The 22,755-nt window shown below is 28.7% G+C and overlaps 1 protein-coding gene across 1 annotated transcript in view; it reads left to right on the top strand.

The window, feature by feature from the left end:
• LOC123294839 overlaps positions 1–16,296 on the top strand; it is a 121,548-nt gene extending 105,252 nt beyond the window's left edge. Inside the window, exons 4-6 of the mRNA XM_044876012.1 lie at positions 15,086–15,264; positions 15,752–15,877; positions 16,083–16,296. Coding sequence (XP_044731947.1) covers positions 15,086–15,264; positions 15,752–15,877; positions 16,083–16,239 — 462 coding nt within the window. The 3' untranslated portion in view covers positions 16,240–16,296. The remainder of the gene's footprint in view (positions 1–15,085; positions 15,265–15,751; positions 15,878–16,082) is intronic.
• The last annotated feature ends 6,459 nt before the right edge of the window (positions 16,297–22,755 follow it).

Genomic DNA, 22,755 nt, shown 5'->3' with positions numbered 1-22,755 from the left:
AACAACAAAAATTAAATTATAAATTCATATTATGTATACTTGTCAAGTATAAATATTATTTAAAAATTAAAAATTCCTTAAAGAAGACAACTTCGTAGATTACTCAACTAGTATAGAAGTACTTTTTTATGAATTGTGACGAGTATTCGGGAATATAACTAATAGTACAGTTAAAGATGTTACAAATAAAGGAAAATGAAAGAAACCGTTCGGATTTTGCTAAAACTTCATGGAATGTGTTTCTTTGGTGCCAATATATTATTAGTAAGGCATGAGTTAGTGGTGAAAATGTTTCTATTTCTTAATAAACAATAAATTGTAAATTCAATGAAACGGTTAATATTAAAATTGACTTGCAAAATTAATAAATAGGCAACTTGAATTACGTATACGTTATACGTGTATAATAGTTTTCGATTATTTGACAAACAACATTTACGTCATACAAGTTGCCTATTTTTTAAGTGAACTTTAACATTGATCGTTTTATTGAATAAACAATTTATTGTTTATTAACAAATAGAAACATTTGCACCACTAATTCCATACCCCGTGAAATATTCTATAAATATGTAAACGCGCATTATTGATTAATGTTTTATAAATTCAGATAATATGACGTAATGTAAGTAATAAAATAATATACATTGTATGCAGGTGTTAAAATTGCAATATAGCCAATAAAAAGGATGCACCTACATAGGTACAAATAAGTACAAATTAATTGTTAAAACTTGTACCATCCTAAAATAACAATTATTACGTAAGTTTTGATTGTACTTCTCTAGTTTTTATTGTACTAAAATATCTAGTTTTAGAGAAATTCGCATATTCATCAGTTTTTGTGCTGAATAAAACATAAAAAAAGGTACTTAATGCAGGATACGCAAAATCCACGAGATTTCAATCCCTCATACTAAGATTCTTTTATTTTATTACTACTTCAAGACAATATTTGGCACGTATTTTTTGGTTCGAGATGAACCAGGTTGAATTGTGTTATAGTCTAAGATTCCGCTGCAAAATCAGTACATTCATAACGTGTTTAATCAAACTCTTATTTTAACGTATGTTTATGAATATGGGGATACCCTTGTAACAGAGTACCGATTAATAAATGTCCCAAAATATACTTTTAACTAAAATAAAAAGGAAATGATCAAACACTTTATTCTTCTTGATGTGTTTGATAAAATACTATTGTTATATCGCGGCTCCATTTCTCGGATTCATTTCATTTTAACCAAGCTATTCAAATAATCTGCATTAATTTCCTTTTTATCCAAACTGTTCCATTTTATTTGATCGATGGTGTTAACAAGTAGTATCATTAAATAAAAATGTAGGTATATTACTGCATATTAATATTAATGAAGTATATTAAACTGTCATAATAATTTTTTTCCCTTGAACTGTATATCAAAAATCTTTATTGAAATAAAATATGTTTTTATTGACTATACTAAAAAAATAAATACATAGTAATAACTATGTGATAAATAACAGTAAATAGCTAATTAATTTTCTTAAAAGTTAATCCAAAATTCTATTAAGTTGGTAAAAACTAAAAACTAGCCCAAAAACTCTTTAAAGAAAAGATTATTCTAATGATTAACTTGCCAAACTCTAAAAAATGGATTGAAAAATCGGTTAAAACTTGAATAATGTTTTATGATTCAATAATTTTTAATTCTGTTGACTAAACTTGACGATGCTCAACCTAGAATCAACTATAATCAAAAATAAAAGACCAGCATTGGGAAAGAGTCTGATTATTAAAGTCCTTGCTCAAATAGGGTGACAAAGCCTCTACCAAACTAATGAACCAAGCCATGATTTGTCAGTGTAAAAGTATCGAAAATGTTCATCAACCCTTTTCCTACTTGTTGTCAGTGCAGGATTAAGCCCATCGGGGGCCCTAGGCCAATAAAATTTTGGGGCCCCCCTTTTTTGAATAATTGTAAAATTAATCGTTATTTGTGTATTCATAGCATTCGTACAGCCTATTCATATCATTCCAAGGTTATAAACGAAATAAAATGAACAAAATATTGAATCATAAACTTTATAATAAGCCTCATTTCGAAATTTGAAAAAAAAAATAACTTGAAATTGAAAATTTTTGTTCAAAAATAATCATGTCAGATTTTCGTGAGGGCCCCTTCCCGCCGGGGGCCCTAGGCCATGGCCTAGTCCGGCCTAATGGGTAATCCAGCACTGCTTGTTGTAAAGAGCTCGATGCAAGTAAAAACTTAACATGATATCAGAAACATGGCTATAAAAAGCGTGACGAGAGGTTGAAATGATTATTTTTAAGTACATCCAGAGTGAATTTCGAATAGCCAGGCTCGAATGAAATCAGGATTGACATGCTTAGACGAAAACCAGATACCTATGCTTAGGCCTATGCGATCTTGTAATGGTGTGACTTTAAGACTGAGCTAGTATTTGTTTTCGAAACTTCTCCGAATTCTCAACAATCTCCTTCCAGGCATGAAACAATTTTGGCTAGGTTTTTACTTGCTATATGGTTTCCCACTCTGTATATATTCAATAATAACCTTACCACTAGATGTCAAATGTTTTCATGACAATAGTTTGTAATCAAAATATCAAAATATTTGGATATCAAAATTCTCAGTAAATTAAAAAAATTGTAAAGTAAAAAAAAAATGGATAAATACTTTTAAAAAATAGAATAAATTTTCAAATTATGTTTTTTTATGTTAATAATTCGAGGAGCCAAAATTGCAGTTAAATACATTATTATGTCTCCGCAAACTTCAATTTCTAGAATTGCTTCATTACAATCCATAGTTCGATTTATTCAACATAGATATATTCATCATAGGTAAATTACTGGACTTGTTTCTAAAAAATTCGAATACTAAAAAACGAAATTTTATATACGTATTAAAATAAATTTTTAATTTGAAGTTATCGTTCATTTGAAAAACATGGTCGAGTTCCACGAAAACCAGAAACAATACCTTATGGAGTTATTGGTGTATTGGTATTAATAATACCGAGTGTTATTCTTGGTTCATACATAGGTAATAAATACGCCGCTTATTATCCAGAAAAATCAGATGGTACTAACGAAATTCAAAAAAATGAACGACTTTGTGAGAAGAAAGAATTGGCCCTTCATACTGAAGAACTAAGTAGAGAAATGAGAATTGAAAATGACTACATTATACCAGAGTAAATGAAAATATTATTACTTAGAAATACCATAGAAATATTGCTCTTACACTCTTGCCTCGAATTACTGATGTACAAAATTAAAGAATAATTAATACATTAATAGGTAGGTACTTTCATATTGCTAAACTTGTTGGCTGAAGGTCGATATGCATAAATTTATAAAAGAATTATAAATCAACCTACCACCCGCCATAATGTGTTTGTTTTTTAAACTTCTCTAATTTATTAAAAATAATTAAAGCCCTTCTATTCAACATTAAGGGCTTTACAAGGGTATTTCAACAAATTAAGTTAGCCAAATGTATATTTTCACTTGTTTAATTATAGATTGATATATTTAAAATATGCCAATCTATAATTATTGAAATATTCTGAGTTGATGTATTTTTCTACATCATCTTTACCGTAAATTCGAAAGTAATTATTAAAATAATTTTATAGAAAAATTTGTTATCTTACGTAGGCCATTATTACAGCAAAAGCAAAAGCGCACAAAAAAAGTGAAAGAAGTATATTTTGAATTGGTTGGGAGTGATGAATTTCCATGTTTTATTAAAAGATCAACAACAAAATGAAATTTTCAAGTCGAAGTATGCTGATGAACACAATAAAGCATCATTCCTCAATCCTACCCGGCTTCTAAAATTCCCTTTTTATTGTTTTATCAAACATAAAGTTTTAACGAAAAGTTTTCGGAGCAGGATGTTCAAGTCGATGAGTAAAGTAAGAAAAATGAAGTCTTTAATATCAGTCATTATGTCATCTTCGAATTAAGATACCTATATTCCTACAAATATTCTTAATAATTTTGAATAAATTAATTTGATTTTTTCAAATCATAAAAATTTCATAAAAGTGTAGGTGTTTGTGATCTGAGAAATCTAGTAAAAATTAACACAAGACCATGTTGTTCACACTTAAAAGGTGTGCTTTATTTATACAAATAAATTTCTCTTATTATTTGTAATAATTATTTAATATTGTTTATAATTATTATTATTTAAATTATGATATGACAGATTTGCAAATATTGATTTTATAATCGTGAATAGAAAATATTCTATAAATTATTGTATGTAGTTGCGCTCAGGTGGCTACCTCTAATTTTCTGAATTACCATTTAAGGTAAATATTATTTTTGATCAGGAAATTTCGAAGATGTCCAATTTTAGATCTAGAGTTACAAAAGTATTTTAACAATAATAACAATTAAATTTGAGAATGAACAAAATTGGGTCATTCTTTTCAACTGTGATAATAGTTTCTCGCTAATTATCACTTGTGTGCTGAATTTCGAAACCAGGAATCCACATTCTGGAAACCTATTAGAGCTAGGTTAATTTAGATTACAAATTTGAAAAGTATGACCCAAATTTAGTAGGATTACATACTTGATTCCCCAAAATTGGATAAAATTTGGATGTGATTGAGCAAAATTAAATTTTAAGGATTCTGATGACGTCATAAAGTTAAAAAATTTGATTTTTTGATAACACAGGCAAGTTTGATCCGATCTTATTGGAATTTTTTTTGAAACCCACTAGTTTTGGGTCATTCTTTTCAGCTATGTTGTCAATTTTTCGCCAGCTATCATATATATGTTTAATTTCGAGACCAGGACTCCAAATTCTTGAAACTCATTAGGTTAATTTTTATTACAAATTTGAAAAGTATGACCCAAATTTAGTAGGATTACATACTTGGTTTATCAAAATTGGATGCAATTTGGATGTGATAGATCAAAATTAAATTTTTGGATTCTGATGACGTCATAAAGTTAAAAAATTGTAAGTAAAATGTGAGAATTTGTTCGCCATTTAAGAAGGAGATCTGTAAACGAATTCATGTTTTTTTAAATTCTAATTTACTCAAATATCTTCTATCTACATTCACCTAGTGTTCGAAGAATTGAAGAATAGGGCGAACTATGTAAACATAAGTTTGAAAGAAAGTTAAACATTTTCTCTTCACTCTACTGCATTGATTGATTATTATTATTTTACCATGACACACATAAAACAATTTAATAAAACTATATAATAATCGAAGTATTTGTTTTTTTAATTATTCTTCAAACGATTCAATTTAAAAAACGATTAGAATTAACCAGCATGATTTTATTTTCATTAACAATCAACGAATCAAACTACAGTGTGATCAAATCTCTTTAGATTATAATATTCTGTGCACAATTAAATCCCCGTTTTTCGAGAGTAAAACTTAAACAAACAAAGAGGAGTGATGGGCATGTTTAACGCCCTTTGTTTCAGGTCTAGGTAGTATAAAATAGTCTTATAATACATTAGAGAGCATAAAAATAAACGCAGGTCTTATCTACGAGAGATAGGACGTATTTGAGCACCCTGTACAATTTAAGTACATTTATTTTCTGTTTAATCGTTTTTATTGATAAAATCAAAAGATTGTCTTCCAATCAAAGATAAAAACAGCTCATCTTTGTGATATAATAAGAAAGTTTTAAATGAATTGAATAAATAACAACACAGGTGGATACCAATTTGTCTGTGTATGTAATATTAAACATAAAAAATTGATTTAATGAGACTTGAATTGGCGTTGCAGTTCAGGTCTTAAAATTTCTTGCTTTATTAATCGTAGACATGCAATATAAATGGTTTATGACTATTATGAAATTTATAACGCTTACGAATATTTCCTAATTTCATATACAGAGTGTAATCAATGGCTGCAGTATAACTTTCAGAAATGCAAACAATATTAACAGTTTTCGAGAATTCATTTCCAGTAGGGTAACACAAAAAATTAAAGGCATGATAAAACTGTTTATCGATTTGGGAATGCTAGAAAATTGATAAAATTTTCAAAATAACCAAAAAAGAGTTATATGATGTTGCTTTGTGTAACTGGTCATTATAACCGATATGTTGGCTTATAGTTCCAATGAATATTGGTCGCTATAGCCGATATATCGTTATAATCGGTATTTGATCGGAGTTTTTTATTTTCTTCGATATAATCGATGTCATAATCACGATTGGATTTACACAAAGAAACCATATCCTTTTTTGATAAACCAAGAAATCCTTTTTGACCTTTTATTTTTAACCTTTAGACAAAAAATCTAAAAAATATCCCTCAACAGGGAAGTAGACATGACTACCATTTATGCTCTTTTTAATTTCTATTATCAATAAATTTTCATTTCAATTATTTATAATGTGACATTTATCTATAATTTATTTATTTTTAAATATATTTTTATTATTATTAAATATTTATATTAGAAATAATATTTTTATATTGATTAACCTTTATAGAGCACAACCCGTATTTACTTTTTATCAATTCAATTAAAAAAATTAATTTATTGAATTAATGTTAAATAAGTTAACTTATTATTATGTCCCATCCTTTATTTATTTCGTTAACAAAATTATTGCTTGTTAAATAGATTTAAACTATAAGCAACTGAATAAAATACAGTAAATACAGTTTTAGTCCGTGAATTTTCCTTCCGTCTTTAATGGTTTAAATAGAAAAAATACTTGGGAAATGTATCTGGATAAGCTAGACTAAAACTCGCTCTAAATCCAACAAACCGTTAGAATTAAAGCAATATTATAAATATAAAAAATGTTTCTCATAAAAAAATCAACAACTACCGAAAATGTATTCGATAACCCAATAGATTTGGAACAAATCAAACTGTGTACAAGGTTTTTGTTATCGTGATATATATATTTATAAAATTCTTATTACGGATAAAAAGACGTACTCTCAAGTAAGATTCATGATGTTTTGATAAAATCTAGAAAAAATAACTAGTATTTGTAATAATAGAATTTATTAAAAATAGAAAAAGTAAATATCAGATTCGTAGTTTGATATCTCTACATCAAATATATTTGGATATATTTTCATTATTTCTTAAATGCTTTGAAATAATAATCCTAGCTAATACTAACTAATATTATAAATCTGAAAGTAACTCTGTCTGTCTGTTAGCTGTTACGCAATCACGCCTAAACTACTAACTCGATTTAAATGAAATTTGGTACAGAGATAGTCTAAAACCTGAGAAAGGACACAGGTTGCTTTATAATGCGAAAAAAGACTGTAAGGGGTTGAAATAGGGCATGCCAGTTTTTATGGAAAATATGTAATTTTTAAAGCTTGAAACTTATTTTTTAGAATTTTGATTAGGTATAAAAAATACGACTTTTAAAGTTTGTGAAAATTTTACCCTAAAAGGGGTAAAAATCGGGAATGAATATACCAATACACAGTATATTCAGTTCCAAGTGCCACTCTAAAGACCAAACGTGGAGTCGATTTTGATAATTTTTGCGTCCATTAATTTGCCTTAATCTTGCGAGGTTCACTGGAGATCGTTAGACCGGCTCAAAACTTCCCAATAATGGGTCCCTACTGTTTAAGTCGTTATGTAATCTATTGGACTTTTTTTCTTTTCAGTTTTTATCTAATGCATTCGGGTTTTTAGATATTTTAAATTTATTTTTTTATTTACGTTGCCATTGTTTATATTGTGAGTGTTATGGAGGGGGTGAACAAGTGAGATAAGGGCTATGACGTGGTAGTTTTTGTTTTAAAATTTGAAATTGTCTTGCTTCTTAATATAAATTGAAAACACTCGTTCGTTTTTTCAAATGAGTCATGGATAATCCATTATTTTAATAACAAGGTAAGCATAATATATTTGTTGTAAAACGAATTGTATAGTTTGAATACAAATTGTTCAAAACGACCAAGACATTTAACCGTTTATTCTAATATTTTAATATAATGTTTTGAGTCATATAAAAACTTTATTTTTTCTTTCAATAAATGTATCTAGATAGAATATTCACAGGAGTAGCGGTTTAAATTATGGATACTAGGGAATAATGAATTCACTAGCTTAAAGATCAGTTATTGTAGTATAGTTTTGTATTGTTTCGCTCGGATATTAAAATGTTTAAACAATTCTAAATCTAATTAATTACTATCCTACGACTTCTTTATCTTTGGTTGTAGATTTTGGTAGCTAGCAAATCATTAAATAGGTCTTTGAAAATCCTAACTAAAAATTAAAAATTAAATTTAAAAAAATCAATACTAGCTGCGTTAAATAAAAACTAAAAAGAAAAAACTCAGTCCAGTATTTTACATTTTCAAAAATTACGAATTTCAGAAAAAAAATTAAAATATTTGAACTTTTCCGAATATATTTTATTTTCTATAAAATTAATTTTAAATATTTTTGGTTGTAGTACTTCATTCCATTCAATACTTGAATAGTCTGAAATAAACAACTGAAATAACAAATACCAAACATTTTATTGAAGTGAAAAGAATACGATTTCAAGTTCATTGGTGTTATATTTTTAAAATTAAATAAATTAAATAAAACAAAATAGTAATTTAAAACTTCTTTTATATATAGTTTTATTTATATAGTAAATAGTATCATAGACTAATATAGCACTAATTACGGACCAAGCTTTTTTTGGACCAGAAACCCAGCCCTATTGAGGACAAGGTCAAGCTTCAGAAGTATGTTACAAATGCAAGTTCGGTGTCTATTCCAAAATAGGTCTTCAAAAATAGTTCTTTATTTTATCATGACATTATAGAAAAACAAATTAAAAAAGGAACTTTTAAATGAACAAGAGTAGAGAATAGGGAATATTCATGACATTTTTTTCGCATTTCTTTTCAAAATACCGTAAAAGAAATGACAAAAAATGAAATTCAAATTAAAATCGGTCAAAAAATACGGATGATATATAAGTACTGCTAATTAGAAAGATATTTGACAGAGAGATCGGACACAGTATTTCACGTCATATACTATGTTAGAACTCATAGCGGTCCTGGAGCTTTGATCGCCTGTAGCTCGAAAACTACTCGTTAAAAATTTTTGTAGTTGTGAGACCTTTTGATCAGAATCATCCAAAGAAAGTTTTAGGGTGGGTTAGAAAAGTTTCGCTTAAAGCCATTTTTCTATCTAATCTTGCGGGGTCCTTTCTTATGATTTATAGAAGTTTTGGAATCAGCAGTGGAGAAAAAAGGGAAAAAAACGTAATATTTACTAATGTTATCAAGTGGTCATTTTAATCAAGTGGCCAATGTTATCAAGTGGTTTTCGACAAATTACTAACTCTATTTTTTTAGACTGATAGCTTAAATAACCCGTTATCAATGTTATCATGCATAGAGCGAAAGTTTGGTAGACTCGCCAAAAAGAAGTCACTCACAAAGTTTCAGATAATACTGCCGAAGCTTATTTTGAAATACGTTTAATAAAAAGTATTAAATTTCCTAAATGAATGTTCTGATCTTAACACACAACATTTCCAAGAAGTTGAAGAAAAATTGTAGAATAAATTAGTTCGAAGTCTATTAATAGCTAGTAAATCTATTAAATTCACAATCACAACACACATATGTTTATATAAAATAGCATTTAAAAAAATTTATAAAAATAGAGCATATAGATCGGCCATATGTAATAATTATATGGTCGGTGATGTGTTGGACGAGCGATGCAATGGTATGCGCCAAATTAAAATAATCCAGACAATTCTTTTTTAAATACATTCAGACATATATTTGTTTCAATTATAAATTTAGGAGGAATATATTGATATAGACAATTAATTATATTATAAAAAGGAAACTATAAATTCACTTATTCAATTGGTTTTAATGTAAATTTAATGCACTTGAAGTAAGTTCAATGTCATTTAGCATTAGCAACATAGTATTTTATTTGTGATAACAAGAGTAATTTCTATACGTTTACATACAGTGTGATCATTTCAAAAGTACCCACCTTTAAGTAGATTTTAAACCTACGGTATTAATATTATATCAACCAAATACATGCTTTGTAGTCAAGTAATGAGTTATTTTTAACTTAACAATACCACGCAATTACAAAAATATATAATATATTGTGTGCAAATCATGCTTATAAATTTGATAATATAGATATCGCTCTTCAATCATCATTACTCTAACTATAGTTGTCTCTGTTCATCAAATGATGAATCTTCGATGAACTCATAATTAAATTAAAATTTTGTTTTTATATCTTCGGCAACCTTATATTTTTATGGTATTTTAGATAGTTTTTTATCACACTCTCTAGATTTTTCGATATAGAAATATCCAATTGAAAAGGATAACCTATATGATTCATAATTTTTTCAGTCAACTTTGAACGATAAAATAATAATAAAAAGGCTGATGATCTAGGAATTTTTTGTGATTTTTGGAAACTTTGTTAATCAAAAAATGTATTTATAAAGTTTTATTGAAATCCCTTGTATTATTGAGAGATGAAACCTAAAATTATCAAAATTTTAACAAAAACAATTATCAGATCAGATCATGAGGTATTAAGGGTGGAAACTTTTGAAATTATCACACTATATATAAAATCATGAGTATATTTCAAGTTGAAAGAAATATGTTAGAAATATAAACAAAACATATGTCTAATGGGTACGTTTCTACATATACTGATGTACCGCGTGTTCAAAGCTTACAAGCGTCATTATAGTTTCGAAAATTAGCACTCTCTGTAATAAAAATCTATCAATAAAGTCCTTTTTTTAACCCCCGAACTAAAAAAGGGTGTTATAAGTTTGACCGCTATGTGAGTGTGTCTATCACAGACGAAAGGCACTTTCTATACAGGGTATTTCAACAATTAAATCGATCAATTGTTTATTTTTACTTGCTTTTATTATATTCTCAAGGCTAATACAACCTGTCTTTCTCAAAAAATATTTTCGAAGAGGTAATTATTTCCAAAATTCCTTCACATCGAACGACTCAAAAACATATTCCACTTCACTTTGGTTTCTTTAATTAATTTACAAATTGGATCTGTGACAAAAAATTTTGGTAAATTCAAAAATTTTTTTAAATCAATTTTTCACGTATTTTACGCATTGTATATCAAGCTTATGAACTGAGTACTGTTAGTATAATCTCTCAAGGTGATCAATCTCAAGCATGTAGTGTTTTCAATTATCCATTTACTAACTAAAAAGAACTTACAAATATCAACTATCCATCACCATAAAAGTTGCTGTTAAACAGGATAATATTCGAATGAAACGATGAAATTGTTATTTGGGACACTCTATGCACATACCTCTTTCAATCCGGAATTTATTACTGTTTATTTTTCAAAAAATTCCTTTTTCTAAACGATTTTATAAAAGTTTGTACTTACAGAAGTCACGTTTTAAATATTTTATGAAGAACTATTCAGTATCAAAAATAAGGTTTGTCTCTCAAGTAAGTTTTCACATTTCTAAATACTTAAGCTGCCTCTCTTACGGGCTATCGCTAGCTCACTTTTACTTGTGGTAATTGGGATGATGGCGAAATTTTTTTGAACACAGGTGAAGAATTCTGCTTGCACGGGCAGAAAAGTGAAAAGTGATGTCCTTGTTGAGTATCGTCATAGAGATTACATATAAAACTCTGTTTTGCAAGAAAGAGACAGGCAACAATCTTTGAATGCTTATAACTTCTTCGCTTTTTAATCAATTGAAATTTCACTTTCAAATTTTGTTATGGTATCAAGTCTACTTTAACAATTTTATCGGTAATATGGCAAATTTGATATCAGTCATCGACCCCGTTATGAAATTGAAATGTAGACTGACTAAAACAAACTATTTTGCGTGCCAATTGTATGACTCCTTTGGTTGGTGCATTCTTCTCGTCGGGTGTTTGACGGTTCCGACTACTTGCAGTATTATTTCATGTTGAAGCGAAGTACTAGGCACTTAATATTTGATGCTACACATTATGGCTAATTCATGAGAATTTATATTAAAGGCAAATTCATGAAAAATGACTTTCTATCACGGACGAAAATACTAATGTTCTAGCTTTTACGATATTAGCCTGCTGTTCAAACCTCAGAAAAATCTGACTATTTCATTAAACGTCAAAAAAACATTTATAAGTCAATAATTAACCCCTTTTGGATAACATAAAGTAAAAGTGACTTAAGCTATGTAAATAACATCAAATTAAATAATAATAATACATAAATACTTTTAAACATTGATTGATTGCGTGAATGCATGTAGTATTATCGATAAACTAGCTCGTCCCGTAAGGAATCACGCAATATGATATCCGTGGCTAAAACAGACTAGATTAAAAATATATAAGTAATTTACTTTTTTGATATTTATAGGCAATTTTATTACAGATATAGTATGTAAATGGTATAATGAACAAAATTATTTCTGAACATTTTTTCTCTAGCTTGTTTTTTCTTAAGCGGTACATTTTAAGACCTGAGTCTAGTTTTTGCCATTATAAAGCACGATAAGCTTTAAAATGAGAGGTAAATCATGGAATTTGATAAAGAAATAAGAAAGATACGGCGTTCCCAGGAAAAAACAGGTTAGAGAAAGAATGTAAAAGATGAAATAGAATTATTTTATTTTCATTTTTATTATGTCTTATGTCTTAATCAAAGCGTTTCATTTCATTCAGGGAAGAAAATAATAAATCGAATCCAATTACAATCATTTCAAACAAGAGTGACAGTCATGCAAACTTAAGTTATTTGTTTGTATTATAAATTGGCAATTATCTAATATCCATGCATGTTATTACAATTAACGCTACGAATATTAATGTATCAACGGAAGAGGAGTATGTTTGCGGTAGCACTTTAATAAAGATTAACATTACAAGCAAGTACTTAAATGTACAGATTTCTAAATTTAAACGGCATATTTAGTTTGCTTCGAAACTAATTTCTAGATGTTCCCAATCTCTTTCAAGTTTGAATCGATTTTAGTCCGTATCTGAAAAACTATTCGATCAGTCATCAAATGCACCCGATATTTGGACTTTTTGGGTCAAAATTACCTTATATACTAAGTTATATCGAAATTAGAGATTTGAAAAAATTTTCGATCTTTTGCAATTTTTTTAAGGGGTACTCCTTTGAAAACATCGAGAAAATCGGATAAAAAAAGGTTTGTTAATGATGAAAAAGCCCTATCTAGCAACTTTTTTGGGAATTTTGGCCGGATTTTTGGCCTTTGTCCGCCCTGTATACTGTTGGATAATTCAAACTCATAACGTATTTGGTAATGGTCAAATGAGACAATTTTTTGAAGCTAATAGCGTGGAATTTGATTAAATGGACAGAAAATTCCATGTGTTGTCGTTTCCATTTGAACGGCTTATTTCAGAACAAGCGATCATTAAGACAGATCAGACCATCATAGGAACCCTAGGAACTCCTGCATTCTTACTTTGTTAGTTGAATATTGTTCTTCCTTGCTTTGTACGTATTCCAATTGCAACAAAAACATTAAAAGGTCAACATTTACAAATAATGAAACGTACTAAAACAAACGAATCGTATCGCATTTGCATAAATGCATTTAACATCTCATTGATGTGATATGATAATTCTCTGTAGTACCTAAAGAAATAATATACTGTCTTTTAAAAGCTAACTAATTTATGACATGCTGTGCAACACTCTTTTAATTGTTTGAAGAACAAAAGAACACTAATTGTCATATTTATTGTAAATGCATTCGATGCAGAGAAAAATCTTCTTCACTTCGCCTTTTGCCTCATAATTATTGTATAATTTGTTAAAGAAGAGACCTGTATGTCTCTGACAGTAATTTATAATCAGTTTTTGAAATCACAATAAAAGGTTATGACTTTTTTTTAATGGTTTTGTAAAAGCATAAATATTTAATAAACGGCGAAGTAGTTGATTTAATGCTTTCAGCTCCAAATGATTCTGGGCACACATTTGGACTCTTGGTGATACATTAGATTGGAAAATTTGCCTAATTTTGAAATTAAAATTATCTTAACAAATCTGTTAGGTACTTGCAAGCTCAGCCCGACGAAACAACTGTTGTACATGGGAATACAGTAAACTCTTCACTCATTGTCTTGTATTTCCTTTTGACTTAACGAGATCGGTTAAAATCAATCTAGCGTCCGTAAATGATAAGACATGTACACCTCAAATAAGATAGTTGTGCCAAAAACTATTAGCGATTTTTGTGGGCACAGGACGCTATCCTGTAGTAAACCAGATTGAATAAGAAATAACTCAAGATAACTCCTCTTGAACTTTGACCTTAGAGGTGGAAGTGGTTGTTGCGGTTGATTGCAACGTTTTGTAGCTTTCCAAAGTGAGTAAGTAATCTACCGCTTCTGGTGGTCTATGAATATGACGTGCCCTATATAACAGTTTAAAATATTAATGTTAAGTTTAAAAATTCTATAACCGCCTTTATAAGTTCTTCTTGAACAAATAGACATTATCATAAAACAAGAAAAATCATAAGTTTATAACTGTTCTTAAAAAGTGATACCTATAATTTTGAATTGTAATAATCATTTGCATACCATATCATAGTTATTGCATTTGCATTGGATGGCGGTACGTCGGTTCCTGAAGGCATTATAGGTCATAGCAGACAATCAAGGCGGTCTTCAACGCATATTTATTCTGTCATATTGTATTTCAAAATACTCCACCCATACTGTGAATGTGATATGATGTGTTTGTAAATACCTATTTATAATCTTTATATAAAATTTTATATCAAATTCTTTGTGATAAATCAAAAGACGAGTTTTTAAATCATATTTGTATAATAAATATGTTTTATAAGACTCATAACTGATGGTGATATTGTCATTGGCGTAGAATGCTAGGGCTAAGGAACTAATGGATCTCTCTAATTTACTATCTTAGTCTCCTAGAAAAGTTTGGACGGTATAACTTTCTTCATTGAAACTTCCTCATAATCATCCTCCTCAAATTTTAAAACATTTGATATAACGAATTTTAATTTGTATGTTACAGATCATTGATTTTACGGGAAACAAAACCATTGAATTATTAAAATTTGACAACCATACGGAATGTGAATGTAAATCACCAAAGTATGATTCAATGGAAGCATCGGATGCTGAAGGAATTTCACGACGCGATATACCAGAGGATTATGAAGATGATACCGATCCTCTACAATTATTACAAAAGTAAGTAAATTATTAAAAAAGTATGAGAGAAAACATCAAGTTCACATTCGTCAGGTGATTTTTTTTCTAGTTATTTGGTTGCATAGCTGGGGAGAGAGTTGCATAGCTAGTTTCTTGTGTGAAATGACCCAAGAAACCCTAAAGAACTAGATACGTTGAAAAAAGCATATTTTACAATTGTAATAAAACCTACTAGCTCGACCAGAGCGAAATTCATTAGTGCGATACCCGTGGCTTAAAGCAAACTAGAGAAATAATATATGAGTGATAGATATCCACAGTAATTTACTTTATTTGTATTTATTGGCAATTTTTTTTACAGATATGGTATGCAAATTGCCTACTGAACAAAATTAAATCTTAATATGATTTCTCTAGCCTGCTTTTTTCTGTGGAACATTTTTAGACCGAAATTTTCGTCTTCTCTAACGAATCCTCACAGATTGAATGTTTAAGGTTCTAATTTTTTTTAAATTATATGTTTCAGGTGTAAATGTCCATCAGATTACACTGCAGAAATAAATAACAACGTTAATTGTCAATGTGTATGTAAATCGGATAAATGTAATCAAAGAAATGTGGGCAAAGAGCATTTTAGTTATAAGGATCGAACGTAAGTATTACATGAGGTATTTGGGGAAAGTTAGAGCTTGGGTTTTGGGCTGACTTTCATAAATAACCAAAAAATAATAATCGTCATAATCAAGGCCCTCAATATGTCTCTCTTATGCTCTCCAACAAGCACTACAACTTTTTTTTTTAAATCCTCAAAGATTTCTTTGAGAAAAATAAACTAATAAAAATTTATTTGTTCGCAGGTGTATACAATTACAAGAATGTGAACGACCATTTTGTTTACATGGCCCATATAAATCTGCATTTGGTTTATGTCCGAAAAAAGAAGACAAAATAAGACTGTACAGTGATATAAATAATCGTACAACTCATTCACATAGGAAGCGTAATAAATATTAATTAATAGGAAATAAATAATTGTATTCATTGTAACTAAATAAATAAACCCAACATGAACCCCACCACAAATAATTTATGTAGAAATAGTTTATCAAAAGTTTACTTTAATGACAGCTTTTACTTTGCAGGACATGAATAAAGCGTTTGCTTTAATATTCCAAAGTTAATTTTTTGAAAAGGGCTTCCCCATCGATTATACTTAAAACTAATAAAATTGAATTAAAATTGTAATTATTATTAATATATTCGTTGTTCATTAAATGGTACCAAAAAGTACCATATTGGCAATTTTGATAAACCAGCTATGTAATCCTACTAAATTAGGGTCATACTTTTCAAATTTATGATCAAAATTAACCTAGCTCTAAAGATTTTCAAGAATTTGTTGTTCTGGTCCCGGAATTAACCATATAAGTGATAGCTAGCAAAAAACTGACATCACAGCTGAAAAGAATGACCCAAAATTAGTGGGTTTCAAAAAAAAATTCCAATAAGATTGGATCAAATTTGTCTGTGATATCAAAAATATCGAATTTTTTAACTTTATGACGTCATCAAAATCCAAAAATATTTTATTTTGCTCTATCACATCCAAATTTTATCCAATTTTGATAAACCAAGTATGTAATCCTACTTAATTTGGGTCATACTTTTCAAATTTATGATCAAAATTAACCTAGCTCTAAAGATTTTCAAGAATTTGGAGTTCTGGTCCCGGAATTAACCATATAAGTGATAGCTAGCAAAAAACTGACATCACAGCTGAAAAGAATGACCCAAAATTAGTGGGTTTCAAAAAAAAATTCCAATAAGATTGGATCAAATTTGTCTGTGATATCAAAAATATCGAATTTTTTAACTTTATGACGTCATCAAAATCCAAAAATATTTTATTTTGCTCTATCACATCCAAATTTTATCCAATTTTGATAAACCAAGTATGTAATCCTACTTAATTTGGGTCATACTTTTCAAATTTATGATCAAAATTAACCTAGCTCTAAAGATTTTCAAGAATTTGGAGTTCTAGTCCCGGAATTAACCATATAAGTGATAGCTAGCAAAAAACTGACATCACAGCTGAAAAGAATGACCCAAAATTAGTGGGTTTCAAAAAAAAATTCCAATAAGATTGGATCAAATTTGTCTGTGATATCAAAAATATCGAATTTTTTAACTTTATGACGTCATCAAAATCCAAAAATATTTTATTTTGCTTTATCACATCCAAATTTTATCCAATTTTGATAAACCAAGTATGTAATCCTACTTAATTTGGGTCATACTTTTCAAATTTATGATCAAAATTAACCTAGCTCTAATGAGTTTCAAGAATTTGGAGCCCTGGTCCCGGAATTAAGCATACATGTGATAGCTAGCGAAAAACTGACATCACAGCTGAAAAGAATGGCCCAAAATTAGTGGGTTTCAAAAAAAAATTCCAATAAGATTGGATCAAATTTGTCTGTGATATCAAAAATATCGAATTTTTTAACTTTATGACGTCATCAAAATCCAAAAATATTTTATTTTGCTCTATCACATCCAAATTTTATCCAATTTTGATAAACCAAGTATGTGATCCTACTTAATTTGGGTCATACTTTTCAAATTTATGATCAAAATTAACCTAGCTCTAAAGATTTTCAAGAATTTGGAGTTCTGGTCCCGGAATTAACCATATAAGTGATAGCTAGCAAAAAACTGACATCACAGCTGAAAAGAATGACCCAAAATTAGTGGGTTTCAAAAAAAAATTCCAATAAGATTGGATCAAATTTGTCTGTGATATCAAAAATATCGAATTTTTTAACTTTATGACGTCATCAAAATCCAAAAATATTTTATTTTGCTTTATCACATCCAAATTTTATCCAATTTTGATAAACCAAGTATGTAATCCTACTTAATTTGGGTCATACTTTTCAAATTTATGATCAAAATTAACCTAGCTCTAAAGATTTTCAAGAATTTGGAGTTCTAGTCCCGGAATTAACCATATAAGTGATAGCTAGCAAAAAACTGACATCACAGCTGAAAAGAATGACCCAAAATTAGTGGGTTTCAAAAAAAAATTCCAATAAGATTGGATCAAATTTGTCTGTGATATCAAAAATATCGAATTTTTTAACTTTATGACGTCATCAAAATCCAAAAATATTTTATTTTGCTTTATCACATCCAAATTTTATCCAATTTTGATAAACCAAGTATGTAATCCTACTTAATTTGGGTCATACTTTTCAAATTTATGATCAAAATTAACCTAGCTCTAATGAGTTTCAAGAATTTGGAGCCCTGGTCCCGGAATTAAGCATACATGTGATAGCTAGCGAAAAACTGACATCACAGCTGAAAAGAATGACCCAAAATTAGTGGGTTTCAAAAAAAAATTCCAATAAGATTGGATCAAATTTGTCTGTGATATCAAAAATATCGAATTTTTTAACTTTATGACGTCATCAAAATCCAAAAATATTTTATTTTGCTCTATCACATCCAAATTTTATCCAATTTTGATAAACCAAGTATGTAATCCTACTTAATTTGGGTCATACTTTTCAAATTTATGATCAAAATTAACCTAGCTCTAAAGATTTTCAAGAATTTGGAGTTCTGGTCCCGGAATTAACCATATAAGTGATAGCTAGCAAAAAACTGACATCACAGCTAAAAAGAATGACCCAAAATTAGTGGGTTTCAAAAAAAAATTCCAATAAGATTGGATCAAATTTGTCTGTGATATCAAAAATATCGAATTTTTTAACTTTATGACGTCATCAAAATCCAAAAATATTTTATTTTGCTTTATCACATCCAAATTTTATCCAATTTTGATAAACCAAGTATGTAATCCTACTTAATTTGGGTCATACTTTTCAAATTTATGATCAAAATTAACCTAGCTCTAATGAGTTTCAAGAATTTGGAGCCCTGGTCCCGGAATTAAGCATACATGTGATAGCTAGCGAAAAACTGACATCACAGCTGAAAAGAATGACCCAAAATTAGTGGGTTTCAAAAAAAAATTCCAATAAGATTGGATCAAATTTGTCTGTGATATCAAAAATATCGAATTTTTTAACTTTATGACGTCATCAAAATCCAAAAATATTTTATTTTGCTCTATCACATCCAAATTTTATCCAATTTTGATAAACCAAGTATGTAATCCTACTTAATTTGGGTCATACTTTTCAAATTTGTGATCAAAATTAACCTAGCTCTAAAGATTTTCAAGAATTTGGAGTTCTGGTCCCGGAATTAACCATATAAGTGATAGCTAGCAAAAAACTGACATCACAGCTGAAAAAAATGACCAAAAATTAGTGGGTTTCAAAAAAAATTCCAATAAGATTGGATGAAATTTGCCTGTGTTATCAAAAAATTCAAATTTTTTAACTTTATGACGTCATCAAAATCCAAAAAATTTAATTTTGCTCTATCACATCCAAATTTTATTCAATTTTCATAATCCAAGTATGTAATCCTACTTAATTTGGGTCATATTTTTCAAATTTGTGATCAAAAATAACCTAGCTCTAAAAATTTTCAAGAATTTGGAGTTCTGGTCCCGGAATTAAGCACATAAATGATAGCTAGCGAAAAACAGACATCACAGCTGATAAAAATGACCCAAAATTAGAGGGTTTCGAAAAAAATTCTTGTTTTACATAATTCTTTACTAACTTTTTGTTTTACGTATAAAACATACGCCCCTTTGCGCCCCCTATTTCTTAAATTTAAAGCGTAAATTTAATTATGTAACTTAAACTTTCTATTAAACACTCAGTATAACTAGAAAATAATAATATTGTTTAAAAAACAAAATAATGACTAGTCTTATTTTTTAATATTTTTATGTAAATTATTATTTAAAATTTCTACAACCTTATGTAAAAGGATTGTTGAATTTTAAATCGATCAAGCTTTTACAGTCGTCTAAAATTTGTAAATTACTTTTAGATTTTAGTTAAATGTTCATATGTTTCGATTCTCGTTATTATTCATAAATTAAAGGAGCGTCCAAATTGCCGACCTGCCAATAAACATAATAGTATGAACGCATCCTAAAATTTGATTAAAATAATATTTTAATGGATTTTTAATTATTTATTTAATTAATTTTAGACAAAATATTTTTATAGTTAACCAAAAAATATGATTTTTGTGCAAGCACGTAAAATATTTTACCACATTTGTTCATGAAATATGGCTTTTCGTATTTGTAGAAGAGACCACTCGACACTAAACTCGTAGAGAAAGAACTTAAAATCGGAATTAAATCAAACAAATCATAGGGCATATATTGAGTTGTCTCAAAGAACTCTTTATAGTAAAAGTTAAGAAGTACTTGAGGTAATTCATATAGAACAATAAATTTGGTCTTCTCGGGTTAGGAGACAATGGTCTTGGTTACCCAATGCTCCGCTCTTTTTAAAATTTGGCCTAACCTAGAATTTTTTTACCAGCTATATTATTTCCTCGAGAATGCCTTCTACAATATATAATATCAATTTCTTCTTCGATGTAATATGTTCTATGAAATTTATGATTTATAATATAAATTTTATGTTAATTTATTTAGATTAGATTACAAAAAGTTTCCTAGGCAAATTGAGACAAAAGTATATCGAATTAATCGCACGAATATTGTAGCAATTTCTGTGTATACTCCCCCCCCCCTTTTATTTCAAAGTATTTTCTTATAATGATTGTCACAATTTGCCTGATTGTATACTAAGAAAATGATGAGGTCACGAAAAAAAAATAGTTGCGGTATAAACAATTTTCTTCAATACGTTAATTTACTGATTTACTAGAAGTTTTATAACTTTTCGGGATAATATTTCAAGAGACATATAAACCGCTACTTTGCTTGAAATATTAACCTGATAATTATTGTACACTTGTAAAAAAAATAAGAGAGAAATATGTGTCAACGAGAGAACTTAATAACTTACTCAGCAAGAACGGATTAATCTTAAGTCAATTGTGCGGCAACTGCCCGCAGTCCTTAAAAGTATGTTTTTTTTACCCACCAACAATTTTGGTGAGTGATAAGTACACTGAAGACCTAAATAAAATTGAGTAAAGACACGACAGATATTATCGGAAATTCATACACGAAATAATCTAACGAAGTTGTACAAGTTCGTTCTTGAATGGGGTCCTTGGTTTTCAAGGTCACTGTGAAATGAACACTGATAAAAGATCGTAACAACAAGAAATTAAAAAGAAGAGATGAGTTCCAAGACTTGCATTACTTAAGGTCCCTCAGATGATTTAATCCACCCTAGTTAAATAGAGATATTCCGGTGTGAAATATTACAATTTTTTTTTTTGTGATATCAAGTTTTCTTAATTAATTAAACCCACAAAATAGTAATTAAATTAAATGATAAATCTTTTTATTTGTAATCTGATTACAAAGCCAAACTACTTAAGTCAATTTATTATTTGTTTTTAACCATTAATTTGTAGTGTTTATTATTTTTTTTAAAGTAATTTTATTTTGTAATTATAAATTTATTAAAAATGTAATTAATAATTTTTGTAAATGATTATCGTCAATATGTAAATGTTATAATTTTTATAATATAGGAATATTTTAAATTGAAATTTATTTTTACACCCTATATAGGTACCTATATGAAATATATATCAAGGTATACTAATTTTAGTCCCAAGTTTGTAACGCTTAGAAATATTGATAATACAAACAAAATTTTGGTAAAGGTGTTCATAAAATCTCCTAAGTAGTCCATTTCTGTTTGCCAATCCGTCTGTCATCACGATAAATAAGAACAACCACAAGCTATAAACAACAATTGGAAAAAGTCATGAAAGCCTCCTCAACGCCAAAATTTGTCAACATGAGAATGAGCATGAAATCTGAGACATCATTTACCTACTTTTGCTCTCCAGGTATGTAATATACTATCAACATTTTCTTTTACATTTTACTGTATATTTATCTGTGTTACTACGTACAGGGGCGGATTTATGCGTAGGGTATCAGTAAATGTCCCGGTTGGAACTGGAAGAAGCTGGTGAAAATTTGCGTGCACACTATTCTGATGATCTCGAAATTCGTAAATCCGCCCCTGTTTACGTATCAAATTAAACGCGGAAAGAAAATTAAATTTACATTCGAATTGTACAGCCATCTCTTAGAAGAATATTGAACTTACAAAACTCTCAAGTCTCAACCATCAATAGCTACAATACTACTGGCTGTCAATTAGAAGCTGAACTTCTTAAAGAAAGTCCGATTGCGATAAAGAAAATTCGGAAAATCCCACGAAAGGGGAAACATACCAACTGAAATGACAGCGATTAAGAAAGTCAGATAAATCCGATAATGGGAGTTCACCAGGTTAGAAATAATCTTTTACATAAATAAGTAGATGTCACTAAAAAATGTTCATTAGTACAAAAAACTGATATCAGATACTGCTTGGATCAAACAAACCTAGCCTTTCTGTTTTATCTACATACAAATAGAAATGAAAA

The sequence above is a fragment of the Chrysoperla carnea genome, chromosome 3 (genome assembly GCF_905475395.1).
Source record: "Chrysoperla carnea chromosome 3, inChrCarn1.1, whole genome shotgun sequence".
Lineage (NCBI taxonomy): Eukaryota > Metazoa > Arthropoda > Insecta > Neuroptera > Chrysopidae > Chrysoperla > Chrysoperla carnea.
This window is presented reverse-complemented; position numbering and strand designations above follow the sequence as displayed.